Consider the following 18,415-nt stretch of genomic DNA (forward strand, 5'->3'; position numbering starts at 1 on the left):
CCTGATGACGAGCGCTGGCTCTGTGGAGAAGGAGTCTGTGCCGGCTCTCTGTGCTCATGTCTATGTTTTCGTTGGTCTTCAGGGTGCCGTGTACATAAACAACAAGGCGAAGGTCCTGTCCGGTGACATCATCAGCACCAATGGCGTCATCCACATCATAGACAGACTGCTGTCTCCCCAGAACTTGCTCGTCACCCCCAAAGATGCTTCAGGCAGGATTCTGGTAGGTACCCCACCATCACCCTCCAGCAGGTGATGCCGTTGTTGTCAGCTCAGCTCTGGTTGAAGGCATCACTTGGGAGCACCGTTGTCCTGTTATGTCCGGCCAAGGTCATTGAAGTCAGTAGGTGGATTCTAGCTGGGGGCAGTGCTGCCACAGTCCCGGCTACTTGGCAGCTTTGAGTAGGAGGGTCATTTGAGCCCAGGAGTTCCATGCCAGCCTTGACAATGTAGTAAAACCCTATCTCCTGACAATGTTTTTAAAAATAATTCATTTTATGCTTCTTTTAGTGTCCACAAGAGAAGATGGTCTTATATAGACTTGGAGAAGGAAAGGGGAGAAATGGGAGGGGAAAGAGGGAAGGGAATGTGTGGATAATTAGATATTCTAAAGCTAAGCCTGGAATAAAACTTGTTGGTGGACAGAAAGAACAATTTTAACTATTTATTCATTTGATTCTTTCTTTTTTTTTGGTACTAAGAAATTGAATAGGGTTTGTACTTGGTAGGCAAATGCCTTCTCCCTGAAATATAAAATTATCATTTTTTCATTTTTTATTTTGAGACAAGGTCTTATTAATTTGGCTAGGCTAGTCTTAAACTCACTCTGCAGCCCAGGTAGGTCTCAAACATTTCATGAACCAGGCCTAGTTCAGTTTTTTTAATTATCAGTATTGGCCACTCTCCTTCATTGCAGGTGGCATAATCCACTAAACCTCACTTACAAAAAGGAGTTTCTTAAGATATTGTGTATATGAATAAATCTTTTGGAGGCCATAGTCTAGTTTCAATGCTACACAGGTAGAAACAAAGCAAACTAGAAAATCCTAAAACAAAGGACCTCTAGCCTTACCCTAGGGCCATTCTGACTGTTATAGCTCTTCAGATTTCCCCTCTCCAGCCTGTCCTCCCAGGGGACCAGAGACTAAACAGCTCACACCCACACCTCTGGACTCTAGGAGGCCTAGCATCCTGTTAGCTGCACCTCACATTGTTCCTTTCCAGCAACAGATCTCCACGGTGCTCAGGTTTAGTTGACCCTACATTGCCTGTGGACTTCTAGCTGCAAGAGAGTCTGGAAAATGTTGGGTCCAGCTTTCCAGCCTCTGCAGGGCAGAAAAGCATGGGCAGGAGAAAGCTGCTGTGGTTGCTAACAAGCCAATGGAGAGCCCAGCCCTGGTTGCTAACAAGCCAATGGATAGCCCGGCCCTGGTTGCTAACAAGCCAATGGAGAGCCCAGCCCGGGTTGCTCATTAGCCAATGGAGAGCCCAGCCCTGGTTGCTCATTAGCCAATGGAGAGCCCGTTCCTGGTTGCTAACAAGCCAATGGAGAGCCCAGCCCTGGTTGCTCATTAGCCAATGGAGAGCCCAGCCCTGCTGTGACCACTGTTGTATGCAGTTGGGTTCTTACAGCACTTGGTAAACTGTCCAAAGTGAGCATGTTCACCCCGCAGATGTGTCCCAAGATAGCCGTAAATGTGGCCCTTCACAAAATAACAAACTTTCTTAGGATATTAGATTTGTTTTTGTATCTCCGTCTCCTGAGTAAGAGTGCCACCTCAAGAAAGCACCATTGTCCAATCATAGAAGATGTGGTGTCCAGTTTTCCCCGCACAGTTCTCAAGGATGAACTTTGTAGATGGCCATGTCACGTCATGATGTCAAACGGTTGGACGCACTTGGAAGATGAGAGGTTTTATGTCCTTCTTTATCTTTGCACCAGAATCTTACTACAGTGGCGATGAACCATGGCTACACAAGATTCAGCAAGTTAATACAGGTAAAACTCTGAGGGGAAAGAGCTATTGGGGACAGCCCACCTGAAACTCTGCCTTGTTAGGTCTGCTTGTGTTTTATCTGCTAGAGGTGCTCCATACTGACCAATCCCCAAAGAGCTCCAAGAAACTTGGTTCCCCACAAAGCACAGTCCATAATCTCTACATTAGGTCCTCAATTCCCCAGAAGAGCTGAGTGTCAGATTCTCTAGGGAGCTGGTTAGAAGTGGAGGTTCAACTTGTTCAAAATGGAAAAACCCAATGATTTTTTTTGTATTATGGAAGGAAAGAACCAACTTCTATAAGCTGCCCTCTGACCTCCACACATACCTTCCAGGAAATAAGTAAATGTAGTATTTTTTAAATGAGACTATCCAAGAATGTTGCAACCCCCAGAACTCTACAGTCACCCCTCTACCTGTTCAGCAGGGTCTGGTTGGATAGTTTTAGAGCAAACTATCAAACCTGTCAAGGGCTCAACAGAGGTCATAAAGCCTACTTCCCAGGGGAAAATTAATATATGTGATGTTCCCCTACCACATAAGGTTCTCAAAATGATTTCTCCTGTTCATCTTAACATTTCTTTGGGGTACATTTTATCTTAAAATTATATAGGCAAACGTACATGTCTCAATATTATATAGGATTTTTAATGAAATGTGAGAAAAATAAAAACTAGCCTTGAGAAGTTAAGATATTTGGACAAAAGTAGTATCAAAAATAAGATAGTCATTGAAGTTTACTTTCCTACTAACAAAAGCTTAGAGCCTGACTCCCTGGGTTGCTTTTTAAGGAAATGGGGTTCAGAGTGGTTGGGGTGCAGCACTCTACCTCCTGGCTGTGTCACTCTGGGACATATAGACTCTGACAAGCCGCGGTCCAGGTCACGGAGAGACACAGCATGTGCACTGTTTTAGGACTCGGGCTTGCTGAGCGTCATCACCGACCCCATCCACACCCCAGTCACCCTCTTCTGGCCCACGGACAAAGCCCTCCAAGCCCTACCCCCAGAGCAGCGGGACTTCCTGTTCGATCAAGACAACAAGGACAAGCTGAAGGAGTATCTGAAGTTCCACGTGATCCGGGACTCCAAGGTAGTTTCTTAAATGTCCCAGTGGGAGATACATACAGCCTAGCAGGGAGGCCCACGGCCGCAGGTCCTCCATGGGGAGGAGGAAGCTTCAGCTCCGCTGCCCTCTTGAACGGTGTGCTTTCTTCATGTGGCGGAACGGCCGCTGACAAAGGTCCCCTCCGCCACTCCTGATTCCAACGTCCCTAAAACAAACGGCTGGCCCATCCTAATGCTATCAGCTGTCAGCCCTGCGAACAACTGTCTTGGAGAAGCCAGATCGTGTAGGGATATGGCAGTCACTGCGTCCTCAGTGAGGACTCTTGTTACTCTGAGATGAAGCCATCCACTCCCTGACTTCAGTTCTCTCAGGGTCCAGGTGACAATTGCCACAGGCTAGACGCTTGGGAACTGCAGAAGCTCATTCCCTCCCAGCAGTGGAGGCTAGACAGCTGCCATCAGCTTATTCTAGGGGTTCTGAAGGAAAGACTGTACCCTGAGTCTCCCTGGTTGCTGGTGGTTTCTGGCAATCTCTGGCTTCCCTTGGCTTGCGGGTACATCCATGCAATTTGCCCCCATCTCCCCACAGCCACTTTCCCTATGTCCCGGTAGGGCCCACCAGACTGCAGCGTAATTTCTTCTTACCTAACTACTAACTGTGTCTGCAGAGACCTTGCTCCCAAATAAAGTCACCTTCTAAGGTTCTGGGGTCAAGATTTTATATCGTTTTGATATTTTGCATTTTTCTTGAAACAGTCTCACTAGGTAGTCCTGGCTAGCTTGGAACACACTGAATAGACAAGACTATGCTAGAGTTGAACTCAAAGATCTGCCTGCCTCTGCCTCCTGAATGTTGGGATTAAAAGTGTGTGCCACCATGGCTAACTCATATAACTTTGAAAGGAGGACAAAAAGATGCCCTGAGCCATTTCCCGGCTAACTCCACTCATCCTTTCATTGGCTCCATGTGTCTGGATAGCCTCTTCCAGGCTGCCCAAGCACAGATGCCCTCTGACGAGAAGGAACCTCCAGCCCCTAGGAAGCCAGAGTTGCCCTGACTCTGACTGCATTCGCCGTGCTTCAGCAGAGTTGTTACAACAGGAAATCTTCCCCTGGAACTTGGTTTGCTGGCCATGTTCCCTTCAGTCCCAGTGCAGGTATTAACATGGCTGCCTCTCTTCCCCAGGCTTTGGCTTCAGACCTGCCCAGGTCTGCCTCCTGGAAGACACTGCAAGGTTCAGAGCTGAGTGTAACGTGTGGAACTGGCCGTGACGTCGTGAGTGTCATGGGGTGGGGGGATCAGGGGGCATGAAAGCTGTTCTCCAACCAGTCCCACTTTGAGAGGCATTTGGGTGTCTCGGGTGTGTTTAGGGGGTTGTGGTTTTCTTTTCCATTGTCAGCAAGTTCTTTTTCACTCGCTGTCTTTAGGGGTGGTTATGAAACACCTGGTTCACCCTGGCATTCCAGCCCCTCGTGACAGGTGCAGGAAACCCCCTGCATGTTTGCTTATTTATTTTAGTTCTTTCTGAGCCTTACAAGAGCTGGCCACGTTATACACTGTGGGAAGAAGGGAAGTTTGGAGGGATTGTTGATCTCTCTCTCTCTCTCTCTCTCTCTCTCTCTCTCTCTCTCTCTCTCTCTCTCTCTCCTCTCAGGGCGAGCTCTTTCTAAACGGACAAATGTGCAAGATCATCCAGCGAGGACTCTTGTTTGACCTGGGCGTGGCCTATGGCATCGACTGCCTGCTAACGAATCCCACCCTGGGGGGCCGGTGCGACACTTTCACTACCTTCAATGTCTCGGTCAGTCCTAAAGTTACCAAACTCGGGAAAGAACCTTGGGCCAGAGACCAGCCCTGGGGATCCTATGTGGCTCTAAGGAGAGGCCATGATGAGACCAGGTCCCACAACACCCAAGGGCCAATTGGTGACCTTCTTCAAATGCCACCAAGAATCAGCCAGCATCTGCTCAGCCAGTTTCCGGCCCTGAGTATTCTTGCTTCCCTTCACACCATCCACCCATGATGGCTCCATCACTAAGGAGACCGTGCTGGGACGCCAGACGTTAGCCTTCTAGTGTAGCATTCGTTTTCAGACGCATCCACACGTATTCATTCAGCATACATCCTTCCAAATTCCTGCCGGCTTATGTCATACTTGGTAATTAACCAGCATGGTTCAGTCTGATATATAATATGGGCCCCGTACACCTCCATTCACCAACACGGTTCAGTCTGATATATAATATGGGCCCCGTACACCTCCATTAACCAACACGGTTCAGCCTGATATATAATATGGGCCCCGTACACCTCCATTCACCAACACGGTTCAGTCTGATATATAATATGGGCCCCGTACACCTCCATTCACCAACACGGTTCAGCCTGATATATAATATGGGCCCCGTACACCTCCATTCACCAACACGGTTCAGCCTGATATATAATATGGGCCCCGTACACCTCCATTCACCAACACGGTTCAGCCTGATATATAATATGGGCCCCGTACACCTCCATTCACCAACACGGTTCAGCCTGATATATAATATGGGCCCCGTACACCTCCATTCACCAACACGGTTCAGCCTGATATATAATATGGGCCCCGTACACCTCCATTCACCAACACGGTTCAGCCTGATATATAATATGGGCCCCGTACACCTACAGTGCTGAATGAGCCCGTGTCGTGGGCCCTACATCACACAACAGGTGTTTGCCTTCACTCATCCAGCCAGTGCCCCTGGGAGAATCTGGCTCTGAGCTGCTGTGCGGGGTACTGAGAGTAGTCACTACCAACTCTCCGTACAGACTGGGAACTGAGGCGACGTGACTCCACAGCAGGGCTGTCACTGCTCAGTGCCAGTGTCTGGCATCACTTGTCCCACAATTTTAGGATTTCAACCTAAACAGGAGATGAACAAAGTTTTCCTTCCTGTTTTAGGAGCTGTGACCGTCTTACCTCCTCAAGTGTATCCGTACACTTCCTTCCAGCTACTTAGTTTCTTTTACCGATTCTCCAAAGGTCAAATGGCAGCAAGTATTGTCCCTGAGCTATACCTTATAGAAACTAAAGTTCAGAACGTTTCGATGATTGCTCAAAGGTCTCACTGCTGACTTAAAATACAATTGCCTGTGCCCCCACTCCCCCAACTCCCCACTGCTACAATCTGCCCACACCGTACTGCCTGGCCCAGCTCTGTACATCAGTGGACTCCTTTCAAATGGGCATCGAAGACAGACCTTCAGAATTCTCTAGGGCTAAGTGAAGTGTGTGTCTTTGTATAATCTTATTGTAGCTATATCTTCATCAAGATGAAGGTGTGTGTGTGTGTGTGTGCGCGCACGCGCACGTGTATTTGTGTGCATCTGCAGTTGCATGGAAAAGCCAGAGGCCAGCCTTAGACTCCTCAGGAGTTATCCACCTTGTTTTTTGAGGCCCGGCTGTAAAAGCGATTCCTGGGAACCGAGCTCAGGCCCTCCTGCCTGTGCAGCCGGCACTCTGCCAGCTAAGCTGTCTCCCCAGCCCCAGGTTAAGTTCTCACCCAGACATCAGCCAGGGACATTTCCTCGTGATCACCAATATCCTCGGTATTAAAGTTTCTCATCTTGCACACTAGGGGGACTGTGGGAGCTGTGTCTCTACTCCCAGATGCCCACCGTGGAGCAAACCAAAGGTAATTATGAATATGATGTCTGGAGGTCTGTGGGGATGTCCGTTTCAGACAGGAACAGACTCATTTGGGGTAGAGTGGCCAGACTGTGTGTCTCGTCTTCAGCCCTCAGTCTTCTGGTGTGTCGGGTCTACACGTGTGTTTCCGGTGGTGTGCGACGGGTGTTCTCAACCCAGGTAGCCTGTCATTCTCCTGCCCATCTTTTAGGAACTCTCTTGAAAAATGGGATTACACATACTTAGAAGAGAGTAGAACATTATTGGAATTGTAGCTGTTTGTGCTGGAGGTGTGTGCAGGAGGAGAGAATGAGTTCCAGACAAAGAGAGCATCCAGGCTCCGGCCACACAGCTACAGAAAAGCAAAGCTGGGACTAAAGGCCAGAAAGCCACGTGGGGTAGCAGCTAAGAGCCTCAGTCTTGGAGTCCATGGGCATGGGGCCAGAGGACAGATTCCAGTAGTCCCTGCCAAGTTACATGCCTGCCGATATTGTCTCCATAGAACAAAGTTAGATGCCTGCCGATATTGTCTCCATAGAACAAAGTGGACTGGCAAGCCCCTGTGCAGTACTAGGAAAACACCAGTTTCAAGTGGAGGCACAGCTAAGCAGTTGCACGGAGTACGTGCTCGTGAAGCATCATCTTTATCACTTTATTCTAGATCAGAGCTTGAGTTTAGTCCTCGCAAGCACACACCATAGTCAAGGCCTTCCCACTAGTAAAGCACCTACAAAAACAGATCTTCACAGATGTGGAAAGACGCAGTCAATACAGTACTTGCTTAAGAAGCTTGAGGACCTGAGTTCAAATCCCCAGCACTCACATAAAAAGCCAGAAGCATGAGCTAGTACCTGTAATCCCAATACTAGGAGATGGAGGCAGGAGGGTCCCCAGAACTCAGTGTACGGCCATTGAGTCAGTGATCTCTAGGTTCAGTGAGAGACCCCGTCTCAAAATAAGATGGAGGACAGTAAAAAGGAAGCCCCCATCAGCCTCTTCCCTGCATACATACATACACCGTATATATACACACACACACATCCCACACACACACGTCCCCCACCCACACATCCCTCACACACATCACACACACAGACACACACATACACATGTCACATGCAGACACACACATATATCACACACGTGCGCGCGCGCACACACACACACACAAAGTGAATCTCACTCTCTCCTTGCTGAGGGTATGTTGATACGAATCTGCTCCCCACATCATCTCTAAGCAATCATTCCATTTTCAAACAGCTCCAAGGGTGAGAAATTCTGTTCAGGGCCCCTATTCTGCCCCCCTCCCTTCACTCCTGGCCTGCCTTGAAAATCCCACTTTCAACCTAGGTAGTGCCAAGATCCTCCCAACAGGGGGCACGGAGCCCCAGGAGCCCAGCCGGGGGGCGGGGGGGGGGCGAGTAAGGCCTCCACTGCACCTCTCCTCTCCCTCTAGGGTGTGAAGCAGAAGTGTTTCTACAAACCACTGCCTTTCGGGAGGAACTTGGAAGGCTGCCGGCAGCTGTGCACCCTGGTCATCCGGCTCCCCAGGTGCTGCAAGGGTTACTTCCTGCCGCACTGTCAGGGTGAGAACACCCCTTCTCCTTGTCATTCTAAAGGGATACGGGCAGGTTGTGCTTTTAAAGGTGCCAAGTTCTAAGGAGGCTGGGAAAATGCCACCGTCACACTTCCCAGGCCCACCCCTCTCCCGCTATCTCCGTATTTTGTTTTTTACTGGGATCTACTGTACATCCACTTTAATGATCAAAACCAGACCTCAGCTGAGTCTGACAGCACAGCCTGGAATCCCAGCTGGTCAGGAGCCTGAAGCAGGGGGACCACAAGTCCAGGGCCAGCCTGAACGGCAGAGTACACGCAAAGACAGCCCGAGCGACCTACACCCTGTCTCAAAATAAAAAGTCAGCTTGGGAAGCAGGTCCCTAAGTAGAGCATATGCCAGTATGTATAGGGGTTAATTTCCGGTATTGCAGAAATAATAATAAATAAGTGATAATGGCAATAAAATTAGAATACTAACATCTTCCCTGGTGGTTTAAAATGAATACCGTATTATCTGTTGCTGGTCCATAGAAGGACATTCTATGCAATGTCCTTATGTTGGGAAGAATGTCTGTATAAGGGCTTTGACATGATCCCGTCTTTGAACAGGGATTCATGATCATCTCCTCTCAGTCCACAGTTACAGGGTATCTCCTTGTCAAAGGGAGTTTGTTTTCAGTTTGGAAACCTTGATAGAACTGCTAGTGACGAATCCATCAGCAGCAGTGCTTAATGAAGCCCACAAGGCTCACCCGACCTGCTGGGCTTCGCTCTAGGTAGGCACACTACTAAATGCTCACTTGTACCCGAGTCTCCATAGCGACCCTGATGCCAGCCCCTTTAATGGATGAGAAGTAGAAGCTCAGGAATTAAGCAAGCCCAAGGACCCAGACTCCAGAAGCCGTGATGTTCTTGCTGCCATGTGTACCCCACTCATGCTCTATCCTGTAGACATCCTATAGATGCTATATGAACGAGCTGGGCAGAATCCAGCCACCCGGCTCCCAGCCTGGACCACTGAGACGTAAAGCACCACTGAAAGCCCTGGGCGGTGGTGGTGCACGCCTTTAATCCCAGCACTCAGGAGCCAGACGCAGGGGATCTCTGTGTGTTCGAGGCCAGCCTGGTCTACAGAGCGTGTTAGTAGAGAGCCAGAGCTACAGAGAAACCCTGTCTGGAAAAACAAACAAACAAACAAGAACACTTACTACTTTGGCAAAGGACTGGGCTCCTTTTCCAACGTACTGTTGGGGGAAGGGTCGCTTATTCATCCCGGCCTCCCAGCCACGAAATAACCACACAGAAAACCATATTATTTGCTATACTGTTTGGCCAATAGCTTAAGTGTATTTCTGGCTAAACTCATACCCTAACCTAACCCATCTCTATTATTCTGTATATTGCCATGTGGCTGTGGCTTACCAGCTAAAGTTCCCAGCGTCTGTCTCTGGTGGCTCCATGGCTTCTGACTCTGCCTCCTTTCTCCCAGCATGCCATTTAGTTTACCCGCCCCCCCCCACCTACCTAAGTTCTGCCATATCAACAGGCCAAAGCAGTTTCTTTATTCATTCACCAATAAAGGCAACACACAGATAGAAGGACCTCCCACACCACCAGATATATCGGGCACCTTACAACTGCCTCTAACTACAGGTCCAGCATCATTTTCTGGCTTCCTCAAGTCTTTGAATGCTGTGGTATATGTAAACAAACATACACACATACACATAAATAAAAATAAATAATATATAATTTTAAAGACCATTAGAAAATTTAAATCTACTTACCCCTGAAAAATTTTAAGACTCTCAGATGTCAGAGCTGTAGCTCAATTGGTAGAATTCTCTCTTTTTTTATTGATTTTATTGAGCTATACATATTTCTGTGCTCCCTTCCCCTTCAACCATCTCCCATGGTCCCCATACTCCCAATTTACTCAGGAGATCTTGTCTTTTTCTACTTCCCATGTAGTTTAGCTCCATGTATGTCCCTCTTAGGGTCTTCACTGTTGTCTAGGTTCTCTGGGATTGTGATTTGTGGGTTAGTTTTCTTTGCTTTATGTCTAAAAACCACTTATGAGTGAATACATATAATTGTCTTTCTGGGTCTGAGTTACTTCACTCAATATGATGTTTTCTAGCTCCATTTGCCTGCAGATTTCAAGATGTCACTATTTTTTCTGCTGTGTAGTACTCCATTGTGTAAATGTACCACATTTTCCTTATCCATTCTTTGGTTGAGGGGCATTTAGGTTGTTTCCAGGTTCTGGCTATGACAAACAATGTTGCTATGAACATAGTTGAGCACATGTCCTTGTAGTACAATTGAGCATCCTTTGGATATATACCCAAAAGTGGTATTGCAGGATCTTGAGAAGGTTGTTTCCTAATTTTCCAAGAAATCACCATACTGATATCCAAAGAGTCTGTACCAATTTGCATTCCCACCAGCAATACAGAAGTGTTCCCTTTACCCCACAACCTCTCCAGCTTAAGTTGTCATCAGTGTTTTTGATCTTGGCCATTCTTACAGGTGTTAGATGGAATCTCAGAGTTGTTTTGATTTGCATTTCTCTGATGACTAAGGATGTTGGGCATTTCCTTAAGTGTCTTTCAGCCATTTTAGATTCCTCTATTGAGAGTTCTCTGTTTAGGTTTGTAGTCCATTTTTTAATATATATATATATATATATATATATATATATATATATATATATATATATATATATACACAATATTTTGTCTGTATGTATGCCTGCAGGCCAGAAGAGGGCACCAGACCCCATTGCAGATGGTTTGAGCCACCATGTGGTTGCTGGGAATCGAACTCAGGACCTTTGGAAGAGCAGGCAATGCTCTTAACCTCTGAGCCATCTCTCCAGCCCCCTCCATTTTTTTTATTGGATTATTTGTTCTTGTCTTCCACTTGTTTGGTTAGAGTTACTCTGAGATATTTTATGCTATTTGTGGCTATTGTGAAGGGTGATGTTTCTCTTATTTATTTCTCATCCCATTTATCATCTGCTTAAACGAGGGCTACTGGTTGGTTTGTTTTTTGTTTTTTTTTTTTTAAGTTAATCTTGTATCCTGCTGCATTACTGAAAGTGTTTATGAGTTGTAGAAGTTCCTTAGTAGAATTTTGGGGGTCACTTATGTAAACTTTCATATCAGCAGCAAATAGTGAGAGTTTGACTTCTTCTTTTCCAATTTGTCTCCCCTTGATCTCCTTTTGTTATCTTATTGCTCTAGCTAGGACCTCAAGAACTATATTGAATAGATATGGAGAGAGTGACAACCTTGTCTTGTTCCTAATTGTAGTGGAATCGCTGTGAGTTTCTCTCCATTTAGTTTGATGTTGGCTTCCTGTATATTGCCTTTATTATGTTTAGGTATGTTCCTTGAATCCCTGCTCTCTCCAAGACCTTTATCACGGAGGGCTGTTGTATTTTGTTGAAAGCTCTTTCAGCGTCTCATGAGATGGTCATGTGTTTTTTATTTTCAGTTTGTTTATATGGTGGATTATGTTGCCATCTGATCCTCTCAGAAATGATGTGGTGTAGGGCAAGCTACAAGGTATCCCTGTCATTGGCGCTGTCACCACCATCATTCAGAGTGACAAAACACTAAGGCTCAGAGTGGGTTCATGACTTGGCCCAGATCTACTCAAAGCCAGGTCTCCTGACTCCCATTGCAGCATGCAGTTCAGCCCATGATTGTGCCAAGGCAGAATCACATCAGACACCTGATACTCAGGTCCCAGAAGCCAGTGCCTGCCCTGTGTGTGCACTGACCCCAGGACCACGAGAAGATGTCAGAACCGACAGTGTGTTTACAGCAGCACTGCACTGCCCTGGACCAGGAGACTGTGTAGTCACCGCTGTCTCATTTTCTTCCAGCCTGCCCCGGAGGACCGGATACACCGTGTAATAACCGGGGTGTCTGCAGCCATCTGTACTCGACCACAGGACAGTGCCGGTGCAACACCGGTTTCAACGGGACAGCCTGCGAGCTGTGCTGGCCAGGGAGATTTGGGCCAGACTGTCAGCGTAAGTGGCCACTTGCTGTGCTGGCCTGTTTGTAGCTGTAGGTTCCCTGCCCTCATCCATGACTTTCCCTTCCTCCCATCTACCTGTCCTGTGTGCTTTTTCCCTCCTTGTAGGTAGTCCTAGTATCCCTCCCCAGTGGGCCTGGCCTGCGAGAAAGAGTAAGAGTAGGTGGGGAAGGGGAAGGGCGGGAAGAGACAAAGCCTGAGAGTCACCGGGAGCCAGGGCACAAAGGAAACTCTAGACCAGAGGACATGACTCAGCGACTATTCTAAGTGTGTCAGGCCAGGCGGCCAGTGAGAGGCTGGAACCCGAGAACTGTTGGGAACAGACTGGAGAGGGCGGCTCTAACTGCCCTGTGGAGTCTGCACTGTAGGGGGCGCTGACGCAGCTGCAGCCCCGGAGGACTTGGGCTGGCACAGCCGTACCAAGAGGTGGTAGGCAGAACTGGCGGTGGTTTTAAGTTTTCTTCTTAAATAGATAAGCAGGAAGGCCCCAATGAAGCTGTCACTTCCGTCTGTTTGGTGACGAGCCCGTGGCACTCTGCTTTAGGACAGCATTAGGGACATTCATCATCACACATTCGGGAGCTGTTTCGGCCTCTGTAAGGCCTGTGAGAACAGGGGCCTTCCCTGTGCTCCCACTGCGTAGCAGAGCCTGGCCTGTGTTGTTTTTGGAATTGGGGGAAACAATGTCTATGGTAGAGGATGCACACTGACGATGCCCAGAGGCAGGAAGGCAGTGGGGCTGAGCAGACATCGCTGCAGGTCACTAACTCCGGACACCCTGGTTTCTCTTACAGCCTGTGGCTGCTCAGAGCACGGACAGTGTGATGAGGGAATCACCGGCTCTGGACAGTGCTTCTGTGAAGCAGGGTGGACAGGCCGCTTCTGTGACACTCTCACAGGTCTGTTGAGGGAGTGGCCAGCCGGTGCAGCCCCTGGCTACAGGGGACCCTCTTGAGGGAGTGCAAGTGAGGTTGGAATTGAGTGGGTAGCTGAGAAAATGCCAGTGTGGGTGCTCCCACATCACCTATGGGTGCTCCCGCTTCACCCATGGGTGATCCCGCTTCACCCTTCGGTGCTCCTGCTTTGCCCATGGGTGCTCCCACTTCACCCGTGGTTGTTTCTACTTCACCACCTGTGGGTGCTCCCACTTTACCGGCGGGTGTTCCCACTTTACCTGTAAACAGTGGTTTTAAATGTGGCCTGGACCTCAGGAGATTACTGGTTCAGAAAATACTTGGTGTAAAGATTTTACTTCAATCTAAAAGCCACGTAGTGAGAATGGCTCGTTATGGTGGAACTCAGCCCAGGTGCATGATGACAGAAATCAAGTGGTCTCAGGACAACTCAGTCTTTGGACTTCTGAGACCAGGACGTGGGCCCTGATTCCCCTACTTGCTGCATGAATGGCCTTGGACAGCCTGCCCTCACCTTGCTGGAACATACTGCACCCTATGCAAGGGAAGGGTTGCTGGGTGACTCTTAAGCTTCTGTGTTTGTATCAGCCATATCAAATGCAGTCACTTCCATTAGCATTGTGGTCATCGGCACCATCATCATCATCTTGATCCATGCTTTTTTGTTTTAAAAAACTGAAGTATCTATGTTCTAAAAGGCCTAAGATGTGAAGGCCAAGTCATTCTGCCTAAATGCCGGAGTCAGAGGGCATCACTGAGCTCTTTTGAGGGCTTCAGCAGCTCCAACAGTATGGCCGACTGTACTTCCACTACTTCCACCCCTGCCCACCCACCCTACCCCTCATCTTCGCGATGCCTGTGCGCACCACAGCCCCCATCCCATCACCAGTGTGCCACACGTCTCCCCCAGCTCAGTGGTGCCCTTGGAAGACAGTGAAATTTCTGTTCCAATTTAACCTTCTCTGGCATCCCAAGTTCTTAGGGCGAAAGAGTCTATTGCGCAGGTTCTTCTCTGTTTGCAAGTTTGGAGGAATAAAGTTCAAATGGTTGCCTCTAAGGCAGCCCGTGCATCATAATCTGAACTGCTTGGCAGACGTAGCTCAGAATCTCTGGGGTAGGCGGGTCCTCAGCTAATCATCCCCATCTTCCCGCCATCTGTGAAATGTCTGAAACGAGCCCAGGGAAAGCTGCGTAGGGGAAGCTGATGCTGTACAGTGGGGTGCAGGGTGAAGGGCGGCCTCTTTCTTTGCAGTTGTGTTTCCGGTCTGCATACCTCCTTGTTCTGTGCATGCCACATGTATGGAGAACAACACATGTGTGTGTAACCTGAATTATGAAGGTGACGGAATCACGTGCACAGGTGAGTCCTCTTTGCATCCCTGGGGCCAGCAGCCAGCACAGGAGGGGAGCGGAGTGTGGCCACCGCTAGGCTCCATGGCCTCTTCTCCTGTCTACTGGGGCCTCTGCAACAATACCTGTCCTCTTCAGGACTTGACGTCATCAATAATTTGCTCACAGTTGCCCTGCCTGCCTTCCAAGCCATGGTTTTAAAATTTTAAATTGCTTTGCAAGACAAGGTATCCTGTCTTTTATAGTATTTTTCTAACTCAAAAAGTAGTCGGTCTTGCTTCAGAATTTCAGAAACCGATTACAGCATTAGGATGAAAGAGTTAAGACTGGAGACCACGTATCCTCTGGCCCCAGTTGTCCTGTCAGCGGGAATGGACCCAGAGCCTTTCAGTGCTAGGCAGGCACGCTGCAGCCGAGTCTCACCAGCATCCACACCATCACCCCACAGTGGCCAGGAGTGTGCTCGGCACACTGTCATACCAGCATCCGAGTGTCACTCCACAGTGGCCAGGAGTGTGCTCGGCACACTGAGTCTCACCAGCATCCGAGTGTCACCCCACAGTGGCCAGGAGTGTGCTCGGCACACAGTCATACCAGCATCCGAGTGTCACCCCACAGTGGCCAGGAGTGTGCTCGGCACACTGTCATACCAGCATCCGAGTGTCACCCCACAGTGGCCAGGAGTGTGCCCACAGTGGGCTATGCTGGGTCTTCCTCTAGTCATCATTAATCCAGACGATCCCTTACAGACATGGGCATGGGTCAGTCTAATCTGGATCTGAACAACCCGTTAACTGAGAATCCCTCAAATGACTCTAGGCTGTGTCAAATTAACCAGGACATGGACACAAACACAAGAGGGGGAGGGAGGGGGAGGGAGGACGGAGTTCTAGCATCAAAACCCCAAATGCATTCTGAAACTTACTATCAGAGCTGTCCTATGAGAATGTGGCAAATCTGTCCAGAGTCATATACGAGCTAGCAGCGAGCTCCCAAACCAGGGAGACCAGAGACGCAAACACACGAGGTAAAGGCCTCTGACGGCACCGACAGTGGCACATGAAACCTCTGCACTTTCTCGCAGCTGTGGATTTCTGCAAACAGAACAACGGGGGCTGTGCAAAGGCTGCCAGGTGCTCTCAGCAGGGCACGCAAGTCTCCTGCAGCTGCAAGAAGGGCTACCAGGGGGACGGCTACAGCTGCACGGAGATAGACCCCTGTGCAGATGGTGTCAACGGTGGATGTCACGAGCATGCCACCTGCAGGATGACTGGCCCGGTGAGTGAGTCGCGCTTCCCTGGGGACATCTGGGCCCTGGTGTCCCCAGCTACCTGGCCTCTGCTACACTGTCTTCCCACCTTGGTCTCTCTCTAGTAAAAGTCAGTGTGGGTGCCATTTTGCACCCTCAGCAGAAGAGGACATTAGTGTCAAATTCAGTGAAATCCCCTTAAAGTCTATTGTTTAGTTAGTAGACTGTACCAATGTCACTCAGAAGCTTCCATACAGCTGGAGGAAACGCTCACATTAAGGGAAGCTGACGGGCTATAGAGCAGAGGTTCTCAACCTGTGGGTCACAATCCCTCTGCGGGTTACATTTCAGATGTCCTGAAAATCAATATTTATGTTATGATTCATAACAACAGCAACATTAGTAGCAATGAAATAACCTTATGGTTGGGGTCACCACAACATGAGGAACTGGTGGCATCCCCACATTCCAGGAACATGTACAGAAAAGGGGTGGCACTTAGTGTCAGTACACAACCCTGGCACAGCATGAGAAAGGCCACGAGCAGAGATGGGACCCATGTGTTGGAATAACGGTCAAGAGTTGCTTCCTGCAGGATGCTAGGGAGGGAGGGGCTCTCTGAGAAAGCAGCATTTATGCTAAGAATGGTGACGGCCTTTCGTCATGAGCCTGCACAGAGCAAGACCTTTATTCTACTGGCATAGGGCCTAGCACGTTGCTCTTTGCCAACCGCTTCTAGGCTTGATGGGTGTCCTCTCGCAGTGGGATCCTAGGCTGGATGGGTGTCCTCTCGTAGTGGGATCCTGGGCTGGATGGGTGTCCTCTCGTAGTGGGATCCTGGGCTGGATGGGTGTCCTCTCGTAGTGGGATCCTGGGCTGGATGGGTGTCCTCTCGTACGTGGGATCCTGGGCTGGATGGGTGTCCTCTCATAGTGGGATCCTAGGCTGGATGGGTGTCCTCTCATACACGGGATCCTGGGCTGGATGGGTGTCCTCTCGTAGTGGGATCCTGGGCTGGATGGGTGTCCTCTCGTAGTGGGATCCTGGGCTGGATGGGTGTCCTCTCGTACGTGGGATCCTGGGCTGGATGGGTGTCCTCTCGTACGTGGGATCCTGGGCTGGATGGGTGTCCTCTCGTACGTGGGATCCTAGGCTGGATGGGTGTCCTCTCGTACGTGGGATCCTAGGCTGGATGGGTGTCCTCTCATAGTGGGATCCTAGGCTGGATGGGTGTCCTCTCGTAGTGGGATCCTGGGCTGGATGGGTGTCCTCTCGTACGTGGGATCCTGGGCTGGAAGGGTGTCTTCTCGTACGTGGGATCCTGGGCTGGATGGGTGTCCTCTCGTAGTGGGATCCTAGGCTGGATGGGTGTCCTCTTGTAGTGGGATCCTGGGCTGGATGGGTGTCCTCTCGTACGTGGGATCCTGGGGGCTTCTTCATCTGTTTCCCCCTCTCTCCTCAGGGCAGGCACAAGTGTGAATGTAAGAGTCACTATGTGGGTGACGGAGTGGACTGTGAGCCCGAACAGCTACCGCTGGACCGCTGCTTACAGGACAATGGGCAGTGCCACCCGGATGCTAACTGTGCAGACCTCCACTTCCAGGGTCAGTGTGGCTGGGCACTTGCCCAATGCACCTTTCTCCTCAGGCTTGGGTGAGGGGTGTGTGCAGGGGACAAAAAAAAATGAAATAAACAGAAACCAAAGAGTCCACACATTATCCAGACCCCCTGAGGCAGGAGAGTCAACTCGCAATTGGACCTTGAAGGCTAGAACTTGAGGGACCCAAAGGCCCTTCCCAGTGCTTTCCCTTCCCATGATGCTTAGCACCCTCAGAACCATCGGCCAGCATGAAATCTGGGAGGCGCAGCTTAGGGTGGTCTATAATGAAGAGGCTGTCGCTTGCAGCAACAACCTAACACCAGCTGCTCGCTCCTCACACGGTGACCAGCACAGACCACACGAGCCTCTGAGGATGGCTCCAATGGTGTAGAATAAACTCGCAGGTTAATAAAGCCCACAGCAGAAAGTAGAGGCCCAGTGGCTAGGGCATGTTGAAGCCCACAGGAAAATCATCAGAAGCCAGTTCAGAGCCAGAGAGAGTGGGACTTAAGGGATTTCAAAAGGGAGCCAAGCTACTGTGCACTGTCCCCTACCAGTATTGCCTGGAGGTCTCTGCATGGTTGGCTCTCATTTACAGGCAAAGTCAACCTAGAGATTTTGTTGTTTGGGTTTTTTCTTCATATCCCAATAGCAACTATGGATTTAACACTTGTCTACAGCAAGCCCTGAGGTATGCCTCAAATCCCTCCTAGAGTAAGACAAAGGAGGTCTCTATATTTCAGGGACATGGAAGACATAGACTGTTCCAAGAAGAGACCCAGTACAGTGGGGAAACTTAAATGAATGTAAGATAAGGGGGAAGCATAGTAAAACAGAAGACAAAATCTTACCCTGTGTCCCTGTAGCTGTAATAAACGCAAGACTAGAAAGAAGAAAGTTGAAAGCAGAGGCTCTCAGAGACCCTAGCTATTCGCATGCCCATATCCACAGCAGC

At 49.2% G+C, this 18,415-nt stretch overlaps 1 protein-coding gene across 1 annotated transcript in view; it reads left to right on the forward strand.

The window, feature by feature from the left end:
* Positions 1-18,415, forward strand: part of Stab2 (stabilin 2) — a 140,399-nt gene that overhangs the window by 106,478 nt on the left and 15,506 nt on the right. The window contains exons 49-60 of the mRNA XM_075954612.1: positions 83-223; positions 1,943-1,999; positions 2,912-3,088; positions 4,250-4,339; positions 4,719-4,865; positions 6,688-6,744; positions 8,194-8,323; positions 12,193-12,342; positions 13,142-13,246; positions 14,514-14,621; positions 15,696-15,889; positions 17,323-17,464. Of these exons, the coding sequence (XP_075810727.1) occupies positions 83-223; positions 1,943-1,999; positions 2,912-3,088; positions 4,250-4,339; positions 4,719-4,865; positions 6,688-6,744; positions 8,194-8,323; positions 12,193-12,342; positions 13,142-13,246; positions 14,514-14,621; positions 15,696-15,889; positions 17,323-17,464 (1,498 nt within the window). The remainder of the gene's footprint in view (positions 1-82; positions 224-1,942; positions 2,000-2,911; positions 3,089-4,249; positions 4,340-4,718; positions 4,866-6,687; positions 6,745-8,193; positions 8,324-12,192; positions 12,343-13,141; positions 13,247-14,513; positions 14,622-15,695; positions 15,890-17,322; positions 17,465-18,415) is intronic.

This window comes from Microtus pennsylvanicus, chromosome 20 (genome assembly GCF_037038515.1).
Source record: "Microtus pennsylvanicus isolate mMicPen1 chromosome 20, mMicPen1.hap1, whole genome shotgun sequence".
Lineage (NCBI taxonomy): Eukaryota > Metazoa > Chordata > Mammalia > Rodentia > Cricetidae > Microtus > Microtus pennsylvanicus.